The following is a 20,078-nucleotide window of genomic DNA, read 5'->3' on the forward strand; positions in this document are numbered from 1 at the left end:
ACCAAAACAATAATATAACTCAATAAAGAATGCGTGGTAATGGGAAGTGATGCATTTGTAATTTTTTAAATGTAACTCTTTTAGTTTCATCTGAAAAGGTCCTTCATTGTAGAGGTTAGGTATTCAGTACCTGGCACAGTGAGAAGCAGGACAACAAATCCACTCATTGCTGCTGCAGTTACACTCATGGCTGCTCCTCTCATCTCTCCGTGTGATTTCAAAGAAAATTACATCAGTAAAGAATTGAGTTAGTGCATTTCACTGTGCAATAAAATCACTAAAATAGAATATAAACAAAGTCTTCTTACCATAGAGAAAGATGTTGTCTTCTAATGATAATGTTCTCATATGATCAGTTCAGTAAGCAGAAGGCAGAACTCTCGCTATTAGACCAAGCACACTTCCTTCCTCTTCGAGTTATTATTAGGCATGAAGTCAGTACATCTGGGACTGCTGTGGTTTTCCAATCCATATACAGCACTCTTAATATTTCCTATAAAGTCTTGAGGGAATAATTTGTGGTGTTCTAATGCCAAACCACAGCTCACCAAGGCCACTTTTAGAGAGAAAGAGAAATTCTCAGTGTTTTACAACTTTTATTTATCACAAGGAAAGACATTTTCAAAGTACTTTATATTGCATAGACTGACAGTGGGGCCCATGTAGGATCCATACCGATTTTGTCTTTTTGGGCCCACAAAAGGTAATCCTGTGGGCAACATATATGGGCTCCACCACAGAGAACCCATTATACTAAAGGGATCCCCAAAAAACAAAACTGCTCCACTCCCTTTGTGGGAGTTGGGGAATGGTATAAATGTGGGTCTCTCCTGTAGACTGTTCACATATTTATAATACAGAAACGCCATAGACATCTTATTATTATATTTCAAAAGAAGATGTGAAAGTTTTCAGGCCAGATTCCATTTTCTATGACAGACTGACCTTTTTGATAGGATTTTATGGTGTTTTTTTTAATTGTTTTTTATATTTTTTATTTCAGTGAGTTGATCCATAGTAGTTTACAGATTTGGTAATAAGTAAATAATTCTTTAGTCTGGAAGAACACACGTATTCTTTGGGTGTTTCAGGAAAACCATAATTAAAATCCACTAAATTAAATGAGTGATGAAACCTGAAAATGGGTGTAGTTGAAAATAACTACTCGACTAACAAAGCAGCATTACCTGACGAAGACCCCACTCAACCCATAGCTGGGTAGCTATGGGATTGTTCACCTGATACTGATGTAAGCTTTATGAAAAAAGGAAAATCTGAAGCATAATTTCAAACATGGTTCCTGAGAGGAGTCTAACAAATTATGATCCTTTCTGCCATTCCACTTCAAGAAACTGAATTTTGCTGCTCTCTAGTGTTTCAGCATGAGAGCCAGATATATTCTTTTGACAGCTCAAAAATTGCCTTCATGATCAAACTGCTGCAGTGAAGCATTTTAAGGTGAGGTGAAGCAGTATTAAATTCTAACCTGACTCTGTTTTTCTAAGAATTCATTAATAAACTCAGAGTGTTTGACAAAGGCTCAAATCTGTACACAGCAGCTCAAAGCTAAACGGAGAGAGGCAGGCTTTTCCGTAGACTTTTGGATATAGCTGATGCATGTTGGCTAAAGCAACACAAACACATTATTTTTCAGTCTGTAATGAAGTAATATAACTAATACTGGGAAACTCAAGAAGTTTCTTTTCTATGGATTTCAGAGTTTAATTTCCAACTGTCTGTCAGTTTTTTAAACCCAGATTCCACCTTTAACAGAGACATCAATCAATAATCAGTCAATCAATATTTTATTTGTATAGCACATTTAAAAAGGACAAAGTGCTTCACACAAGGTAGCAAAGCAGATTACAACAAAGGCAACAAAAACAGTTAAAAACAATTAAAAACAGTTATAGTTACAGTTACATAGCACAACTGCAGACCAGGTGGAAGTCTAATTTGCTTCAAAAGGTGAGTTTTTAAGTGTGATTTAAACAATTGAATGGAATCTGAAATGCGAACATCGAAGATTGTTCCAGAGTTTGGGTGCAGCAATTGCAAAAGCTTGGTCTCCTCTGGTCTTTCGTCAGGGCCTTTGTTGCACTAAGAGCAGTTGGTTAGAGGATCTGAGCACTCTCTTGGGGTTATACACGTCGAGAAGGTCTGTTAGGTAACTGGGCACCAGGTTATTTAAAATTTTAAAAGTATACAGAAGGATTTCAAAAACGATACGGTATTTAACAGGGAGCCAGTGTAGATTGGCTACAACTGGGGTGATGTGATCATGCCTTCTGGTGCCAGTTAAGAGGTGTGTTGCGGCATTTTTGAACTAATTGTGGAGACAGAATTGGAGGCCCATGTACAGAGAATTGCAATATATCTTAGAATCTTACAAACCAAATCATGAAATAAGGAGGGGTGAGGCAGGGACAGAGGCTTTATTCTTTGCTGCCAAAAACGAAACAAAAATAATGTTAGGAAATACATTTAGAGGGACCTATAAGTATATATTTGATTAAGTGGCTCCTTATTGCTAATAATTGTGACGTTAGTGATGTATTAATACATCACAGAAAGTATTTTACATACGGGTAAAAGAAAAGAATTACAATCATTTTTGGTGTTGAATAATTACAGTAAAAACCAAAATAATCCAGAGCACGGGGAAACAAAAGAAACAAGAAAATATTATCAATTATGTCATTAGCACATCTGGATCAAGAGTCATCACAATTAATAAGTTACTGTAACATGTGTATGTTTCATTAATATCTGACCAATAACCCAGGAAGAGTAGCGATTCTTGTGACAATGGAAAAGTGCCCATAAAATGACAGAAGTGACCTTAAACACAATGCTGCTCAATTTCATACAGGTTAGTTATGACATCTGTGTGAAGACGTAGGAGAGAGAACTCAAAAAGGTCAGTCAAATTTAAAATTGTCTTTGATGTAACTGTATTCAGGAGTGCTGGATGCATACTTAGGACTTCATAAAGATTATAAAACATTACCGTGGATAAAAAGTCTGCTAGAGATATGGTTTTCCATGTCTGGGAAGTCTGTTGACTGTGCTGTACAGAGCAGCTGGATCCTCTGCATCTTCTGTTGTGGTCTGGATTCTGCTGAACAGATATCACAAAAAGCTCAAAATAGACTGAATTAAGTTGTTTTATTTCTGTAAACACACGAGAAGCCACTGACCTAGTGGAAGTACTAGCACTCCTGAAAGTGATAGCGGAGTACACAACACTCTCGTCTTCTTCCTTGTGTTTTTTGGCCTGAGCTGGTCTGATGTTGGCATAGACCGCATCAGCCTTGTGTTTGACAAAGCGGACAGCAGTATAGACGACTTCGCCATCTGCAGATTGCAGCTGTAGACATAAGAAATGTACAATTCATAAAAGATTAAAATCAGTGCTTTAACTTTGACTACAAACACAACTAATGGAGATGCTCTTGGAGGTAAAAAACAGCTTATGCTCACGAATAACAGATTTTAGGGTGGATCTCAGAGTAGTATACAGCTACTGCACGGTTGCTTATTGTTTTAAAGTCGAGTTGGAACCTACAGAGTGCTGCAGTCACTTTAAAGCTAGAATGTGTTTTTGTTTCTTTTGTACCAAAATAGTTCACCTCCTCTCTCCTCTCACCTGTTCACTAGTGTCCGGTCTCTCTCCAGGCTCAGGCTGTTGTTGCTTGGGGGATCTCTTTTTTCTGGTCAGGATAATTCATTTTTAATGGTTAGATCAAAGTGCTAAGTGCACTGATATTACAAACTCAACTACACAATAAATGACACTTAGCATCTGCTCACATGATCCATAGGATGACAGAGACGAGTAGGAGAGCCAGGAGAATAGCAGAGACTCCTGATATAACTGTTGGTTTCCATGCTCCTAACAAAGAAAAGTGGTCAAATCATTTAGAGTTAAGGGTGTGACCCCAATTTTAGACATCACCACTGTAAGTCAATGGATTTATAAAACTTAATCTCACTTAATTACTTAAACTTAAGCAAACCAAAAATCCCCAGTCTGATTAAAAATAGAAAGCTGCATGAGACAACTACATGTGTCGCTTATGACTCACATACACAAACAGAGAACAATATAGTTTCCCCCAAACAGAAATAATTTAACAAGAGCAGTGCCCTTTAAATGGAAGGCATACCCAGGTCCAGATGGTGAGTTATAACTTTCAGTGTTTAATCAACATTTCTGGTTTCACTTACTTGATACAGTCAGCTGTAAGGTGGAGTAATGATGTCCTCTGTTGTTCTGGGCCACACAGGAATAACTCCCACTGTGTTCAGGTGTGATGTCAGTGATGGTGAAGTTCTGTCCTGATGCTTTTGCTGAGTCTTCATCCTCCTTGTACCAGGTGTAATTAGCTGCTGGGTTAGCATCACTGCTACAGGTCAGAGTGACTGAACTGCCCTCCACTATCTCAGCAGAGGGACTCACTGACACAGAGGGAAGCTTTGGAGCATCTGAAGGAAAAAACATTTGTAACTGTGTATTTGAACTTTTATATAGCGCAGTTTAACAGCATAGTCTGAGCTACTAAATGAAACATCCTTTACATCGTCCAGTGCAGCTGCTCATTGATCTGTAGCAGCTGACTGTTAATGTTAACAAACGCTGAGTAATCAGCTTAAAGAAACAACCAGTTTTACTCACGTTTCACATCAACGGAAAGTTTTTTAGGTGTTGATGCTCCCAGCCTGTTCTCAGCTGTACAGTAATATTCTCCAGAGTCGGCGGACTGGACGGAGTTGAAGGAGAGCTGTGAATCTGTACTGAGAGGTGTTCGATTGTTCATCTTGTACCAGACATACGTAGCTGCTGGGTTAGCATCACTGCTACAGGTCAGAGTCACTGAAATGTTCTCCTTGATTTCACCAGAGGGACTCAGTGACACAGAGGGAGGCTTTGGAGCATCTGGAGGAGAAAACAAAGGGAAATAAATACATGGTATTATTTCCTTCAAAGGCTGAAAACTTGACAAAATCAAAAACCTCAATGTTTGAATTTTTGACCACATCAAACAAGTCTGTAAGTGTCGAGTTCTGGAGTTCAACATCCTCAGACACAATATAAGCTGATCAAATGACAGTTTATTATTGTTAACTCCACAACTGTCTGTTCTTTCAGTAAAATGAGCATGTTTGCTGTTATTAACATTCACACCAGCAGAATATGAAGGTGTGACACTCTGTCCAGTCTCAAAAGGTTCATTTCATTGAGAATTTTTCTGGAACTTTGTGTTTTTCTGCCAATGCTTGGATGTTGTTATTCTCATCTAAGTCACTGTCACTATCATCTATTTTCTCACACTTGTCAATACACCCTGAACAGCTTTTAAACCTCTCGCAGGGCTAGATCATCTATCCATACATTTTTAACCACTTTTCAAGCTTGGCATAAAACGTTCTTACAGTATCATCAGTTTAAAATGTAAAGTTTCTCAGTAATGAAGAGAAGTTGAGCAATATGCATGTTTTTTAAAACCTCATGCAGCCTAGAATTTCCTTTAAGAGTTATTATTATTAAATCACCAGCACAATCACTGCCGTGCTCTCCTCTGTCTGACCTGTGATAAATGTCACTGCAGACTGTAATCATGAAATAGACAGAGGAGAAGAAAGATGATATTCACTTACTATAGCCTATACATAGTTTCACTCACATTTCACATCAATAGTGATGGATTTAAGTTTTGACCCCAGCTTGTTCACAGCTCTACAGTAATACTGTCCAGAGTCAGAGGACTGGATGGAGTTGAAAATGAGCTGTGGGTTTTTGCTGAGTGGTTGGCTGTTCTTCTTGTACCAGACATACGTAGCTGCTGGGTTAGCTTCACTGCTACAGGTCAGAGTCACTGCAGTGCCCTCTGTGATTTCACCAGACGGACTCACTGACACAGAGGGAGGCTTTGGAGCATCTGCAGGAAACACAGGGAGACAAAAGCATGTTATTAGTTCCTTCAAAGGTTGAATTATTAATCAAATCAAACAACTCAATGAATCTAATGCTACAGGAGCTTCTCGGTGAGGAGATCTGGATGGTGCTAGCAGAGATGTGTTCTCAGCCACATCATGACTTCATCAGCCAATCGATTTAATGTTTACACTATATTTACATAACCCTATTACCTAAAGTGTCAGTGGGGACACTGATTTGATAATCTCATAATCTTATGTTATGTTTCAAAATAGAGCATAGAGAAAAAATCAAATGTCTGAGGAAAAAGTATCATTTTAAGAAAAGAATAATGGTAAAAAAAAGTTTAGCTTGGTTGGGTACAAAAAAATCTTATCACTAATTTGTGGAACAACTTCAGAAAAATGTTCCTCAATGTAAAATTGTGAAGACTTTCAATACATGATCATCTGCAGTACATGATATCATCAAAAGATTCTGGAAATCTTGAGATGGGCTCCAAAATCTATATTGGATAGCATCGGAAACAAGCAAGTGATCGAGTAAAACGGTAAACTGGTTCACCCACATTTGACATCAATGGAGGTATATTCAGATCTCTTCCTCCCCACTTTGTTCTGAGCTATACAGTAATACTGTCCAGAGTCAGAGGGCTGGATGGAGCTAAAGGAGAGCTGCCGTTCATTACTGAGAGGCTTTTGACCATTCTTCTTGTACCAGGAGTATTGAGCTGCTGGATTAGCATCACTGCTACAGGTCAGAGTCACTGATCCGCCCTCCCTGAATTCATTAGAAGGGCTCACCATCACTGACAGAAACTTTGGAGCATCTGGAAAAGAAAATATATTTATACAATCATTTAGTATTTTGGGAAAATGATAAAATATTGACATAATGTAACATCTGAAAGTCTAGTATTTCAATATCAAATTCATCTTCATGTTAAAAAATATTTAAAAGGAGAGAAAAAAAACATCTCACTATGAAAGACAGAAGTTATTGATGGGTGAAATATATGAAATTATTCCCACTCACATTTCACATTAATAGAAACATATTCAGATGTCCTACTTCCCACTGTATTAGCAGCTATACAGTAATACTGTCCAGAGTCAGAGGGCTGGATGGAGCTGAAGGAGAGCTGCCGTTCATTACTGAGAGGTGTTCTTCCATTTATCTTGTACCAGACATACGTAGCTGCTGGGTTAGCTTCACTGCTACAGGTCAGAGTGACTGAAGTGCCCTCTTTGATTTCACCAGAGGGACGCACTGACACAGAGGGAGGTTTTGGAGCATCTGGAGGAGATATCAAGATTTATTAAAATTAACAAGATAACCAAATATCAGTGTGTGTGTTTACCGATGTGAGTTGTAGGGATATGTAGTACTGTGTGAAGACTCCTTCAAATTTAAATTCTACTCTCCAGCCAAAAATCCATATCATTTTAACAGTCTCTCTATATATTTCCGTTTCTATAAAAGAAAATATATTTTTTTATGACTTGTGGTGCATACCTGAGTGCAGCACCATTTTAGAATATGGAGTCTTGTTTTTTTTTTAAAGAATGAATCTATTGCAGTTAAATTCTATTTTTTCTGTTATTCACACCCAGTGATATAGTTATAGTTGTTGTTCCTGTGTTATGTGTAGATCACTGATGACAGGTTTCAAAACAAGTAGTAAGTAGTAAGTAGTAAGTAGAAATAATGGTTTCTTTTTTGTGTTCTTGGTGAATGTTTTGTTGTCTGTCAGGAAAAGTTAGAACAACACAGACATTTGTTGATAAGATCCCTCCTACAGATTAAACAGTGCCAGATTATTAGGCACAGTGTGAGTGAATGAAAAATATAGAAGAAACAAAAGGACTAAGGACATTTGAAAGGTAGTGAATGCATTTAAGAACCTATTACTGAAGCAGATTCACTCACATTTCACATCAATAAAGATGGATTCAGATGTCCTCTTCCCCAGGTCATTCTCAGCAGTACAGTAATACTGTCCAGAGTCAGAGGGCTGGATGGAGCTGAAGGAGAGCCACCACTCCTTACTCAGAGGTGTTTGACCTTCCTCCTTGTACCAGGTGTAACTAGCTGCTGGGTTAGCATCACTGCTACAGGTCAGAGTCACTGAACTGCCCTCCACTATCTCAGCAGAGGGACTCACTGACACAGAGGGAAGCTTTGGAGCATCTGGAGGAGATGAAAATCTTTAAATTGTGATTTTTTTCCCCTAATATTGAAGATTTTATTTTACATGTTACATGACATTTCATAGTGACACTGTGGAGTAAACTCACACACTGCAGCAGAGCGATAACCCTCATGTCCTTTAACAGCACAGGAATAGCTGCTGTCATCACCTCCAACAGAGACTCGCAGAGAAGATGTTTCTACCTCTATTTTCTGTCCATTTTTGTACCAAACATATGATGGAGGATCAATTACATCACAGCTGCTGTGACACTGCAGCTCTGTGTGGGCTGATGATTTTCTTCTCTTCACCTGCAGGTCTGAATATGGAAGGAAAGAACAAATCGTCTTCATTTTAACTAAACCATCAAAGTGAATGAACACTGAAAAACAAACCTTCAGAGCAGGTTGAATGTAAGCAACATGGCTAAAAGCAAGTGACTGAAAGACAAAGACAATATTTAATTTCAATGAAAATTTTACCCGTGACAGTCAAAGTGACTCCAGGTGAGCCAGTATAACTTCCATCACGCTGATTTGTTATGAATCTGAACTTGTACTGTGCTGAGTCGCTCTCTCTCAGGTCTGTGATCCTCAGAGTGCAGTCCTTCTCATGAAACTGGTGCTCAACCCGCCCTGTGTAGTCTGGGTCTGTTCTCAAATCCACAGGCCTATAATACTCATTTCTAATAAACCAAAATCTTTCCTGAACCATGATTCCACGGTTCCTATTGTTTGGGTAACTGTAGCTGCAGCCTATGTCCACTGTTGATCCTTTCAAGGCGCAGATGTGAGTGGAAGTGTAAGTCACTGACCAACCAGTCTGACCCAGTACCGCTGTAACACAGAGCACATCAGACACTACAGACACAATCACAGTGACATTAATAATGGAAACACTTGTATAAGGTTTCTTTATTCTAAGAAAACATGGAAAACAAAAAAGATGTGTTACTATGAAAGTAGAGCTCTCTCTTTTTCATCACACTGTCACACTTTATGTTCATGAGTTGGGATTTCTTCATGTATTAAGCTATAGTGAACAAAAAGACTGCAAGCCTGCAGGAGGAGATAAATAGGACTTTGTAACCTAAACGCTGTTTTTGTGAGTCCCAGATGTTTATCTTTTACTTCTCTTCTCTCTAATGAGTCTGATGATGAGTTTTACATAAAACAGAAGTGCTTCATGCTCCTGTTGCTGTATTCATAGGTCTCTAAGGGCTCATTTACAAGTAGCTAAATACAGAATGGAAAGTTATGAAAATTAATTTACGAGGTTTGGTTCCCTTTTTTAGTACAGACACTCATCACTGAATCCTTCAGATAAACTACTATCAGACCCACAGAAAGTTATATCAAACAGTTCTACCCATGTCTATGTATTTATAAAGCTAATGAGAGATGCTGAATATGTGAAAATCTTTATCTGTGGAGACCAGTTCATTGGCACAATAATATCCCTTTTTAATGAACACAATAATTTTAAACATCATATTTGTAAACTTTTAAAGTAAATGTAACTCGCTTAGCCTTTGTTGTAAAAGTTAGGTATTCAGTACCTGACACAGTCAGAAGCAGTCCAACAAATCCACTCACTGCTGCTGCAGTTACACTCATGGCTGCTCCTCTCATCTTTCTCTGCTACTTCAAAGAAAATTACATCAGTAAAAAATTGAGTTATTGCATTTTACTGTAAAAAAATCGATCAAATAACTATATTAAAACATGAACCTCGACTTACCATAGAGAAAGGTGCTGTCTTTTAACGGTAATGTTTTTCAGTGATCAGTTCAGTAAGTAGAAGACAGAAGTCAAGCTGTTAAACTAATCACACTTCCTTCCTCTTCCCATTAATAATCAGTATGATGCCAGTAAACCCGGGACGCTCTGGTTTCTGTGCACATGTAGCCCCTTAATATTTTCTATTAAGTCTTAAAGGGCTATTTTACTGCGTTCTAATTCCAAACCTCAGCTCAACACAACCAAAGACATTTATAGAGAGAAGAAGAACTAGTTTTACAACTTTTATTTATGTAACACGAGATCTCAACAAATTCAGTTTTACCTTCTTGGACCTGGAGTCCACATATGTGGACATCACATTTTGGGACGTCTAGACCAAAATACTTAATTTTTCTCTACAAGGGCCTGATATCCACTTACAAGGACATTATACTGCCACTGTTCTATCAAAATTTGAAACAAATGTCCTCATATGTGGATCTCATTTTTCTCAAAAACAAAAATTAGGTAAAAAAACAAACAAACTGTTAATTCTTTGTTTTTACATTCTTTACATTCTTTGTTTTTACATTTCTTTTGTTTTTACATTCACCCCCAGTCAACCCAAGTAGCAAAGAAAAATTAAAAATGCATGCCATGAAAGAGTTCGGGTCTTAGGAGGTTAAGGTAATTCATATTGGGAAACCTAAATGTACAACAACATACAAACTAGGTGGAGTGAGAGCTATCGCTTATCGATTGAATGGAATCAAAGTATTGATCTGAGTGGGTCAGATCAGCTCCAAATGAAAGGGTTAAGGAAGGAAATCGAGAAGCAGTTCTTGTGGAAGTGGCAGTGCGGTCATGGGAGTGTTACCTAAATGTTGCAACGCAGCCAGTTAAAGAATGTTAGCTACCGCTCACCGCTCGTCTGCAGGCTTTATTTAAATGGAAAACTTCCACAACAGGCAAAAAAAAAGCTTTTTGCTAAAAAAAAAAAAAGATTTAGAGCAGAAGTTTTTTGCACTGCATTTTAAAATGAAAACATATTGCATTTATTTACAATTAAAGACACACAGAGCAGAAAGTTTGTTACTGTTTTACATCCACAGACACACAAGAAAAGAAGCAGGCAACATGAGGTCAAGTTATGGCAATTTTATTTGTGTATTTCAGTACATGTATTTAGATTAGAGTTTTTAAAAAACAAACAAACGTCCCAAGAAGAAGGATGGGGTGAAAGAAAGGTGGAGAGAGGGGGAAGGAGGAAGAAACTATTGATCTCCTCAAACTCGATGCTGCTGGGTCAGTTCTTTCTCAGCAGTCTGCTCCAGAATCCCCTCCTGTCCTCGGCTTTCTTTTCTTTTGTCTTCAGTTCGTTTAAGGTTTTGTTGAGCTGCTCCTCGGCATCTTTAAATTTTTCTTTCAGCTGCTGTTTGGCCAGTTTCACTTTCTGTTTGAGGAGCTCTTTAGCTTCCTTTTTGTGCTTTCGTATTTCTTTAAGTGCGTCTTTGCAGTCTTTCTTGGTCACCGTCATTTCTTTCTTGAATACCTTCACCTCAATTTTTTCTTCTGCAAGTTCTTCTTGCACTTTCATCAGTTCCTTCTTCATGTTTTGAGTGTAACTCTTTGTATCTTCCATTTCTTTCTTTGCTTCCTGTATTTTAATTTTCTCTTCCTCCAACACTTTTTGAGCTTCCAACAATTCTTTCTTCAAATTTTCAATCTCATTTTCTGCCTCATGTTTACACTTTTTCTCCTCTTCAAGTTGGTGCTTCACATGCAGTAATTCCTTCCTTAGTGTTTCAGCTTCAGCAATTACATTTGCAGCTTCTTGTGTTGTCAACTGCATTTTCCTTTTTTCCTCTTCAAAAGCTTCCTGCACCTCCTGTAATTCTTGTATCACATTTCCTGCCTCCTCCTTTGCAGTTTGATATTTATTTTTGGCTTCTTGTGCTGTGCTTTTCTCTTCCTCCAATGCTTTTTGAGCTTCCAACAGTCCTTTCTTCATGTTTTCATTCTCATTTTCTGCCTGTTGTTTTCCCATTTTCTCTCCTTTAAGTTTGAGACCCACATGCAGTAATTCCTGCAATACTACTTCAGTTTCAAACTTTGAATTTTTAGCTTCTCCTCTTGATTTTTCTGCCTCTTCTTTTAATTTGATATTTTCAGCCTGTATCATTTGAAATTCGTCTTGCAGGTTAATCAGCTGTACTGAATTGTATGGTGAAGCACTCGCCGATCCTCTTCTCGTTCTCCCTCGATTCATTTTGGCCTTTCAAACAAAGGAGCCAACGTACTGTAGAGGAGTGAAGTGAAGTTTTCAATGTTTTCTTCGTCAACTGTCGTTTGTCCTGCACAGAGATGCTGCTGTAGATGTGTCTCTAGCTGTGTCTGGATACAATGAACAATGCTGTAACTAAGTGCTTGTGTTGCACAGTTCTACTAAACATTCCATTCCATGCATGCTCTGCCCACATGGTCAGGAATGTCAGGTGCTACATCACCAAATGCTGCTCCCGTTGCCTAGCAATAACAGCTGTTTACTTTTTGGGGTCTGGTTCATTGTTTAATAAAGAAAACATGTCCAAGTATTGGGTGCTGAGGCTCAGCGCATATTCTAGCCTGCTGTGTGGGTGGGCAGCTAGAAATCACTGGTGGGCAACATGAGTGAGGAGAAAACTGGAGCAGCCAAGCAGGGAGCTGCAGGTTGCTGGTTTGAGTCTCTGTTCAGATGCTGGTGTCTCCTCTCTCTGAGCTTTTAGTAAAGTCCCACACCCAACTGCTCAAGCCAGGCAATTTTGTAAAAAAACAGTTCAATGAGCTGTCATCAGAAACAAATGCCGTGGCAGCCACTGTGAAGAAAACACTGCAGGCTCTCTGACTGACTTTAGAGCCAAAAACAGGGGCCCCAAAAGGTCGAGAAAAGTGCTGACGATTCTAAGGGCCCATGACTGACAGAGGCCCTAGAAAACAGAACAGTCAATACTTTTTTTTTTTTTTAAGAATATTTCTAACTAGTTACAATAACATTATATTTGCTTCACAAAGTACTTATAATTGTGTATATTTCCTAGCATTAGTTTTTTGGGGGGCAATGACGAATAAAATCCAAATTTGCCTCTGATCCCGCCTCCCCCCTCCTTATTCATGATTTGGTTTGGTCCAGGTGGATGCAATCAGGTGATGGTGATGAGTGAGATAGCACTGATTTTCTTTCCGATGTGATACCAAGTAAAATTCAGGCTGTTACTGATCCAATACTGATACTTTGTACAAAAAGTATTTACCTTCAGAATGAATACAAGACAACTCTGAGTTGGATTATTTTTTTCTACACATACATACATAAATACATACATACATAGCAAGTAAGGGAGGAAGAGAAAGACCAAAGGCAGGCGTGTACCTGAAGGACAGAGGGCCATGACAGAACAGGTCAAAATCCACTGATGTAAGAAGCTGAGAGTCAGAGGAGTTTCCCATTACGTCGTTGTGCACTCGGAGCTTGTTTAGGGGTTTTTTTTTCGGTGTAAAAAGAAGTTTTCTTCCCACGACACTAATGTTTTTGTCACTTTTTATGGAATCAAACTCAAAGTAAGGTCAGTACTTCCACGCTTTAAACGCTGCACGCTCATACTCTCTCCCGCACTCGATATATGATCCATTGTTGATCTGCAGACAGCTGTTGTCACGTAACACGTTACAAGTAACGCGTTACTGCCCATCTCTGATTATTAGTATATTATATTAAAAGTAGATCATCAATCATGCTTATCGACCGCGATTTGTTTATTTATTTATTTATTTGAAGGACATTGGGCTAATCCAATGAAATCTCTCAGCGTTCCTCGGCCCACCTGTCCCTCAAGTCTTGTCATTTGAGCTGACCGGAGTTGGAGAGGAGCGACTATGGACAACCCAAAAGAGCGCAAGTGGGAAGCAGGAAATCTCAGAGGAAAAAAGGCAAAAAAGCCTTCAAGTCGACTCAGCAAAATGCGCAGAATTTACCGATATGTTTGCCCCCACAAGTTATACTGCAGCAGCAGCTGGTGCAGGGCCGGAGGAGGAGGCAGAATTAGCGATTCAGGGAGGAGGATGAAGAGAGAGACGTGACACAGGGAAAGCTTGAGGAAGAGGTCGGATTAGCTACTGTCAGCCCGGTAAAAAGTAGCCGAAATGTTAATGAACAGGGACACTTCATGTAGGGAGTGCAAAGGGCTGGAGTGTGTAAGTGAGTGTCGTTGCGAGCAGTGGCGGTCAGAGCCTGTTTGGCGCCCTGGGCGAACACTCCCTTTTGCCCCCCCCCCCACACACACACACACACACACACAAAACATATTAAGGACTGTACATTAACATAAAACTGTTGTACACACACACACACACACACACACACACGAAGAGAGTATGCATAGTATGCATAGTATGCAAACGGCTACCAAACAGCCATCATAATTTGTCATACAATGAGAACAGGACAAATCAACAATTGACAATGACTAATTAATATTAAAATCTGTAACATAATGTATTGTTTGGAGTTTAGTCTGTTACTGTTGCTATTTTTTACCATTTCTTCTTGGAGCAACTGTAACGCACATAATTTCCTTAGGGATTAATAAAGTATTCTGATTCTGATTGTTTCAGGATGACCTGCCATTATCCAATCACACATCTGCTTACCTGTATCTTTTGCTTGTTTCTCCTCCTCTTCTTTTCTCTTTTTTCTAAACTGAGCACCTGATGGCTTTGAACTTTTCTTGTCCATCTTCCATTGGTTTTAATTTTGCACTCCAGTATGAACACAAATCCCCCAACCCGAGGATCGCCACAACATAACCTAACAGACCTACACCTTAGTTCACAGATTCACTTTGTCTAAGGTGCATTTCTGAGATTTCACACAACCCAGGATTCAAATCATGAATACATAATGGGCTTGGATTTACAACATTATAAATGAAATGTGCTCTATTTGGAAGAAGCAGCCGGCCCCCCTCCCCTTTCGACGGCTTGTGTGAGACTTTAAATCATCAAACTGTAAATTTTAAATTGTTATTGATCCCTTTACCTCTAGTCCTAAAGTGTACATTTGTTTTCTTACTCTTCTTATATATATTGTTTGTTTACTTGCACTGCTGTAACTGGAGCCTCGTCGTCTCGTCTCTCTATATACTGGACTGTATGTAGCGGAGATGACAATAAAGTTTACTTTGACTTCAGCAGCGAGCAGGCGCACCGAGGGCTCTCGCGCTCACTTTTCGTGTACAGAATTTCGAAAAAACATCGGTGCAAATTATAAGTCTGTATTATAATGTCTGGTGTTTTCGTGTTTGTTGGTTTCTTTTTATTTTGTTTTATTTTGCGAGCTGATTATTAGATGCTGCTCCAGCCAGCCAGAGAATCCCCCGCCGCCCCGCCCTCTCCTCACCGTTCCGCAAGCAGCAGGCGCACCTCGCAAACGGAGGGCGCCCTTACTCCCAGCAAATGGGCGATAGAAAACCGATCGGTGCCTGTACCATTCCCAATATGCGCTGGCTGACGTCGGGGCAACATGAGTACGAGCATTTTTTTTTTTTGCCGAGGCCCGTGATGCCGCCCCCCACCACGATGCCGCCCCGGGCAACCGCCCGTGTTGCCCGTATCTAAAACCGCTACTGGTTGCGAGAGTGTATCATCATCATCATCATCATTTATTTATATAGCACTTTAAAAACACACCTGGTAGACCGAAGTGCTGTACAATACTAATAGGCACATAGTAATAAAACCAGACATAGCAATAAAATTTTTTAAAAAAATGTGTGTGAGAGAGAGACCGCATGTGTGTGTGTGTGTTGTTGGGGGGCCTTGCATACACGTAAGCTTACACACAGTCAGTGTACACTACTTCTACTAATAATAATAATAATATTAGTAATTAAAGCAGAAAATGTAAAAAAAAAAGAAAAGAAAAGAAAGAAAAAAGTTAGAAATGATTACAAGACTCATTTTATTCAGTCAGAGTTAAAACCTGCATAATAGTATTAATCAATAGAGTTAGGTGTCAGTGCACAAACTGTGTGTGTATGAGAGAGAAATGCCTTTATAGCCTTCATTTTTAAATAATGCTACGAGTAGACTTGGTGTCCAGTTTAGAGGTATTTTAGCCTGCCTTGAAGTTACAGTTTGCAGGCGTTACAGTTATTATCATGTAATATTTTAAAACATATTTAAAACTTTGCTTTACTAAAATGCAGGATCTATCATTGATAGGTAACCAGAGAAATAACACTAGTGAAATTAACGGTCCATATATCCTCTGGTATGTCATGTGTGCTTTTGCATGTCGTAGAAATAATCATAGTGGGCCACCAGGGCATATTTTGGTCCCAGTCCAGCCCTGGTCACTGTATAGTAGGAATAAATTATTTCATTATTTACAAACACCTACTGGCAGCAAAAGGAAACTACTATTTGATTAGCAAAAAAATACTCCACTCTTTAGATTATATGTCATTTATTTTTCTTTTTTCTTTTTGTCAAGTAGAAACTTTTATAAGCATGTTAGCTACTGTTTATAGAGCCACTATATGTTTTTAGCTTGCACACAAATGCTTGTGTCTACTAATGCTATGTGCACAAACATTTCAGATGCACATTGTTGCTATAAAATGGCATCCTTTGGCCTCACATCTAACTTTAACAGTAGAAGACAAAAAGCATGCAATAAATTGCTAAACCTTGCATTCACTGACAGATCTGGATTAATCTACATTAATCTAAGAACTAATTGAAAAATCTATAGCCATTTTTACATGTGCTTCACAGTCAGAAGAATTTGTGCTTTAAACCTTAAATCAGGGGATTTTTCTAAATGCATAAAGCATTTGAACAGACTAAATCATAGGCAGATTCATCCAGAAATAGTAAAAGAAAAAGTTGTGATTTTCGATGGAAACAAACGCCCTTTATCATCACCTTTCTACATGCCACTGATTTTGGTTTGTCTCCTCTCTCTTTTGGGACTTTTGTATCATTTTTCTTCTCCCATATTAATTGTGTGTATGCTGGTGTCTTTAATGAAGCTACAAGCCCAGCAGTACATACTTCTCTCTCCTTTGTCTTCTTGGTCTCCCAATGAACAGTAGACTGCAGGACATTAATTTCACCCTAGTGACATTAAATTTAGACGCCCCTCCTCCACCAAAGACAAGGAACCAGTGGATTTTTGTGTTGGATACAGACCAGTTTTGTTTAATTAACACAATGTCTACCATTAGCTGCTGTAAAGGCAGAAATACAGTGTGGCTGAGGTAACACATACATGCAGAATAAGGATAATTTTACCCCAAACATCAGGAAAGGTGTTTCCATGCACACCAATCACATTAATAAACAGTATAAGCCACCTGTTTTGATCAGAAAGAAATTGTGATGTGAACGAGCTTGATTGGGTTAGAATCATCCAATTGGCATGAAGCATTTTTATTTCGGTCACATTCTTAATTGATTTACTTGTGTCCATGTAAACATGGCTTGTGATACATACAAAATGATCCTCAAATATATAGAAACATAATCATTGATTATTCATGATAATATAATGTTCATCACTGATTAATGACGAACGTGTACAATCTGTAAGCTGCAGACAGTTATATCATAGTATTCTGCATTTAGAGTTGACAGGATAAGATAAAGATAGTTTTGCAGAAATACAATTTGTACCCCATGAACCATGAGGTGGCTTTGGCTGCTACACCAATGTTCTCTGATTCTATGCAAAATAAAATATTATTATTATTATCATTGTCATTTTTGTGTGCTCCAAAACACAAACGCAGCATAATATACCAGAAATATCTATAATGTATGGAAATTGAGGGGGTGGCCAGCACATCGCAGAGATGTGGGTTTTAAAGTTCTGGTTACTCAAGCAGAAACAATGATTGGTATGATTATCCAGGAAGTTGGTGATTGATGTTGCTCAACTCCAAATTAATTTGTTGTGATATCTGCAGGCAGACGGTAGAAGAGACACAAGAAAAAAAGTGTCAGTCAGACTTTAAAATTGTCTTTAAAATTATGATGTAAGCGTATTTCTGGACAAACTTACCAGTAAAAATATAATACAAAAACCATTTATTAGATCACTACCCAATGTAAGGTTTACGCCACAGCTGCCTAATCAATAATAATATATGTTTTAGTTAGTTTTTGGCAGATTTCTACATGATTTGTTTCTTTTTGTTTTTATGATAGATGGTCTAATAAATGTGTTAAGCACTGTGCATGCAAGCATTAAATTCACACTTATCTCTTTTTAAAAAGACATTAAAACATTACCATGGAAAAATTAGCTTAAGACTTGGCTTTCCATGTCGGGTTTGTATCGTACAGAGGAGCTGGATCTGCTGCTGCTTCTTGGTTTCTGTAGGTATGATATTGATGTAATATGTATGTTGACCAGTGATCAAAAAAAGCTGCTGTGTACCACAGCCACCTGCTGTGGTACTTGCACTCCTAAATGTGAGCACCTCTGCTTCTTCCTCCTTTTCCTTCCTGTGACTTTTGGTCAGAGATGGTCTAATTTGGGTGTAAACATGATCTGCCTGATGTTGGGAAAAGTGGACACTAGCATAGACAATGTCATCCTCTGTTGGCCATAGCTGCAGACATTAGAAACATAACTATTTTACACGTATGGATTATATACAGAGAGAACTTAAGGTAAGTACAACTTATAAGGAAAGTTTACGATTTAGATTTTTCTGAAGCAGAGAGACATATTGCACATTACAGTTATTGTTGGTTTATTTCCTGTTCATGTTAGCGTACCTGGGTCTAGGGATGGGTATCGAAAACCGGTTCTTGTTGAGAACCGGTTCCCACTGTTTCAATTCCTTGGAATTGTTTGCCATTTTTGCAAACAATTCCCTTATCGATTCCAGTCGCCCCGAATGACGTCACCACGTTGCGGAGCGTCATTTACCTGGCAGGAAACACGGCGCGTAAGCGGCTCAAACGCTCAAAAGTTTGGTTATACTTTACGAGAACGGATGACAACAGGGCAACTTGCAATACTTGCAAAGTAGATATTTAATTTAAGGGAGGAAACACTACGAATATGCAAAAGCATTTTCTCACAAAACACGCGATAACCTTAAATGAATGTCGTAATTTTAATTCTGCTCCGGACTCGTGAATCTCAACCCAGCAGCAGCGGTAACGTTTGCACGTCCTCTCCCGTTAATGCGGCAGGTAAATAATCAACTAACAGTGCATATTATGTTAGCGCGATCTGCCTTATTGCAAAACCTGCCATTACTGTGCATTTAGGTGACCATGATGAGAGAGACAGAGTCTGGCTCAGATGCTGGCAGTTCTCGCTGCAGTTTACCGGTAGCGTCTCCTTTCAGGCCAGGATAGACGAATGTCACCGAGCAGTGACTAAGTTTGTGGTCAAAGGCTTGCACCTATTTGCCACAGCAGATGCCCCCGATTTTCGGTAAGTGAATGTGTTTAATTGTAGGCAGGGACATTACTGGATATTCTTGTGTAATTGCTACAGAATAATTTATGTTATACTTTGTTATTGCTACAGAAGAATATTTATTTTATTATTTTACATTTACTATTTTTTTTTCCTGGGGACCCTGTGACACCCCATGGAAGAGCCATAGGCTGGATCTCTTAAGATCTCACTGTTGGGTTTGTAAGGCCATGTTACTCCTAAATTTCTATCTTGTTCAAAGAGAAGATATAAAACAAAGTTCTAAGCTAATCGACCTTAGTGTTCTCCTTTTTTTAAAAAAGAATCAATAAGAGAATCGATAAAGAATCGAATCGTTAAACAGAATCGAAACTGGAATCGGAATCGTGAAAATCTTATCAATACCCATCCCTACCTGGGTCGTTGACCCAGTGTTTTGGTTTTTATGTGTTTTGGAGCCTTGTTTTACGTCCTGTGTATCTTTTATTTGCTAGTTTAGTTTGCTTATATTCTTGAGCTTATTCAGTATTTATGGTTTTGGTTGTCTGAGTTAGTAACTGGGCCTGTTTATATTTTGATCTCGTCCTCTCTCCTTTGTGTTTCCTCGCTCCCTCTCTCCTCTGCCCTTCCTCCACTCCTTTGTCAGGCTCGTGTCAGTCTCCGTCTCATGGTTTCCTATTTTATTGTGACAGTCTTCCGTCCCATGTTCAGTGTGAATAGTTTAGCTTTCTCCATCTCTTTGTGTCT

General features: G+C 38.8%; 2 protein-coding genes across 2 annotated transcripts in view; both read right to left on the bottom strand.

Annotated features, from left to right (window-relative positions):
* LOC146386111 (hemicentin-1-like) overlaps positions 1–400 on the bottom strand; it is a 31,812-nt gene extending 31,412 nt beyond the window's left edge. The window contains exons 1-2 of the mRNA XM_084930098.1: positions 309–400; positions 131–205 (exon numbers count right to left, since the gene is read on the bottom strand). Coding sequence (XP_084786224.1) covers positions 131–205; positions 309–348 — 115 coding nt within the window. The 5' untranslated portion in view covers positions 349–400. The remainder of the gene's footprint in view (positions 1–130; positions 206–308) is intronic.
* A 2,627-nt stretch (positions 401–3,027) lies between these two features.
* LOC146386112 (cell adhesion molecule CEACAM5-like) lies at positions 3,028–9,763 on the bottom strand. The gene is made up of 13 exons (XM_084930099.1): positions 9,691–9,763; positions 8,615–8,968; positions 8,239–8,451; positions 7,871–8,131; positions 6,977–7,237; positions 6,510–6,770; positions 5,688–5,942; positions 4,679–4,939; positions 4,231–4,488; positions 3,814–3,895; positions 3,650–3,713; positions 3,201–3,370; positions 3,028–3,118 (listed from the first exon to the last, which is right to left on the bottom strand). Exons 1-13 carry the CDS (start codon positions 9,761–9,763, stop codon positions 3,028–3,030), a joined length of 2,604 nt encoding a protein of 867 aa, XP_084786225.1.
* Positions 9,764–20,078: the final 10,315 nt, after the last annotated feature.

This window comes from Perissodus microlepis, chromosome 6 (genome assembly GCF_051167445.1).
Source record: "Perissodus microlepis isolate ML-2025 ecotype Zambia chromosome 6, ASM5116744v1, whole genome shotgun sequence".
NCBI lineage: Eukaryota > Metazoa > Chordata > Actinopteri > Cichliformes > Cichlidae > Perissodus > Perissodus microlepis.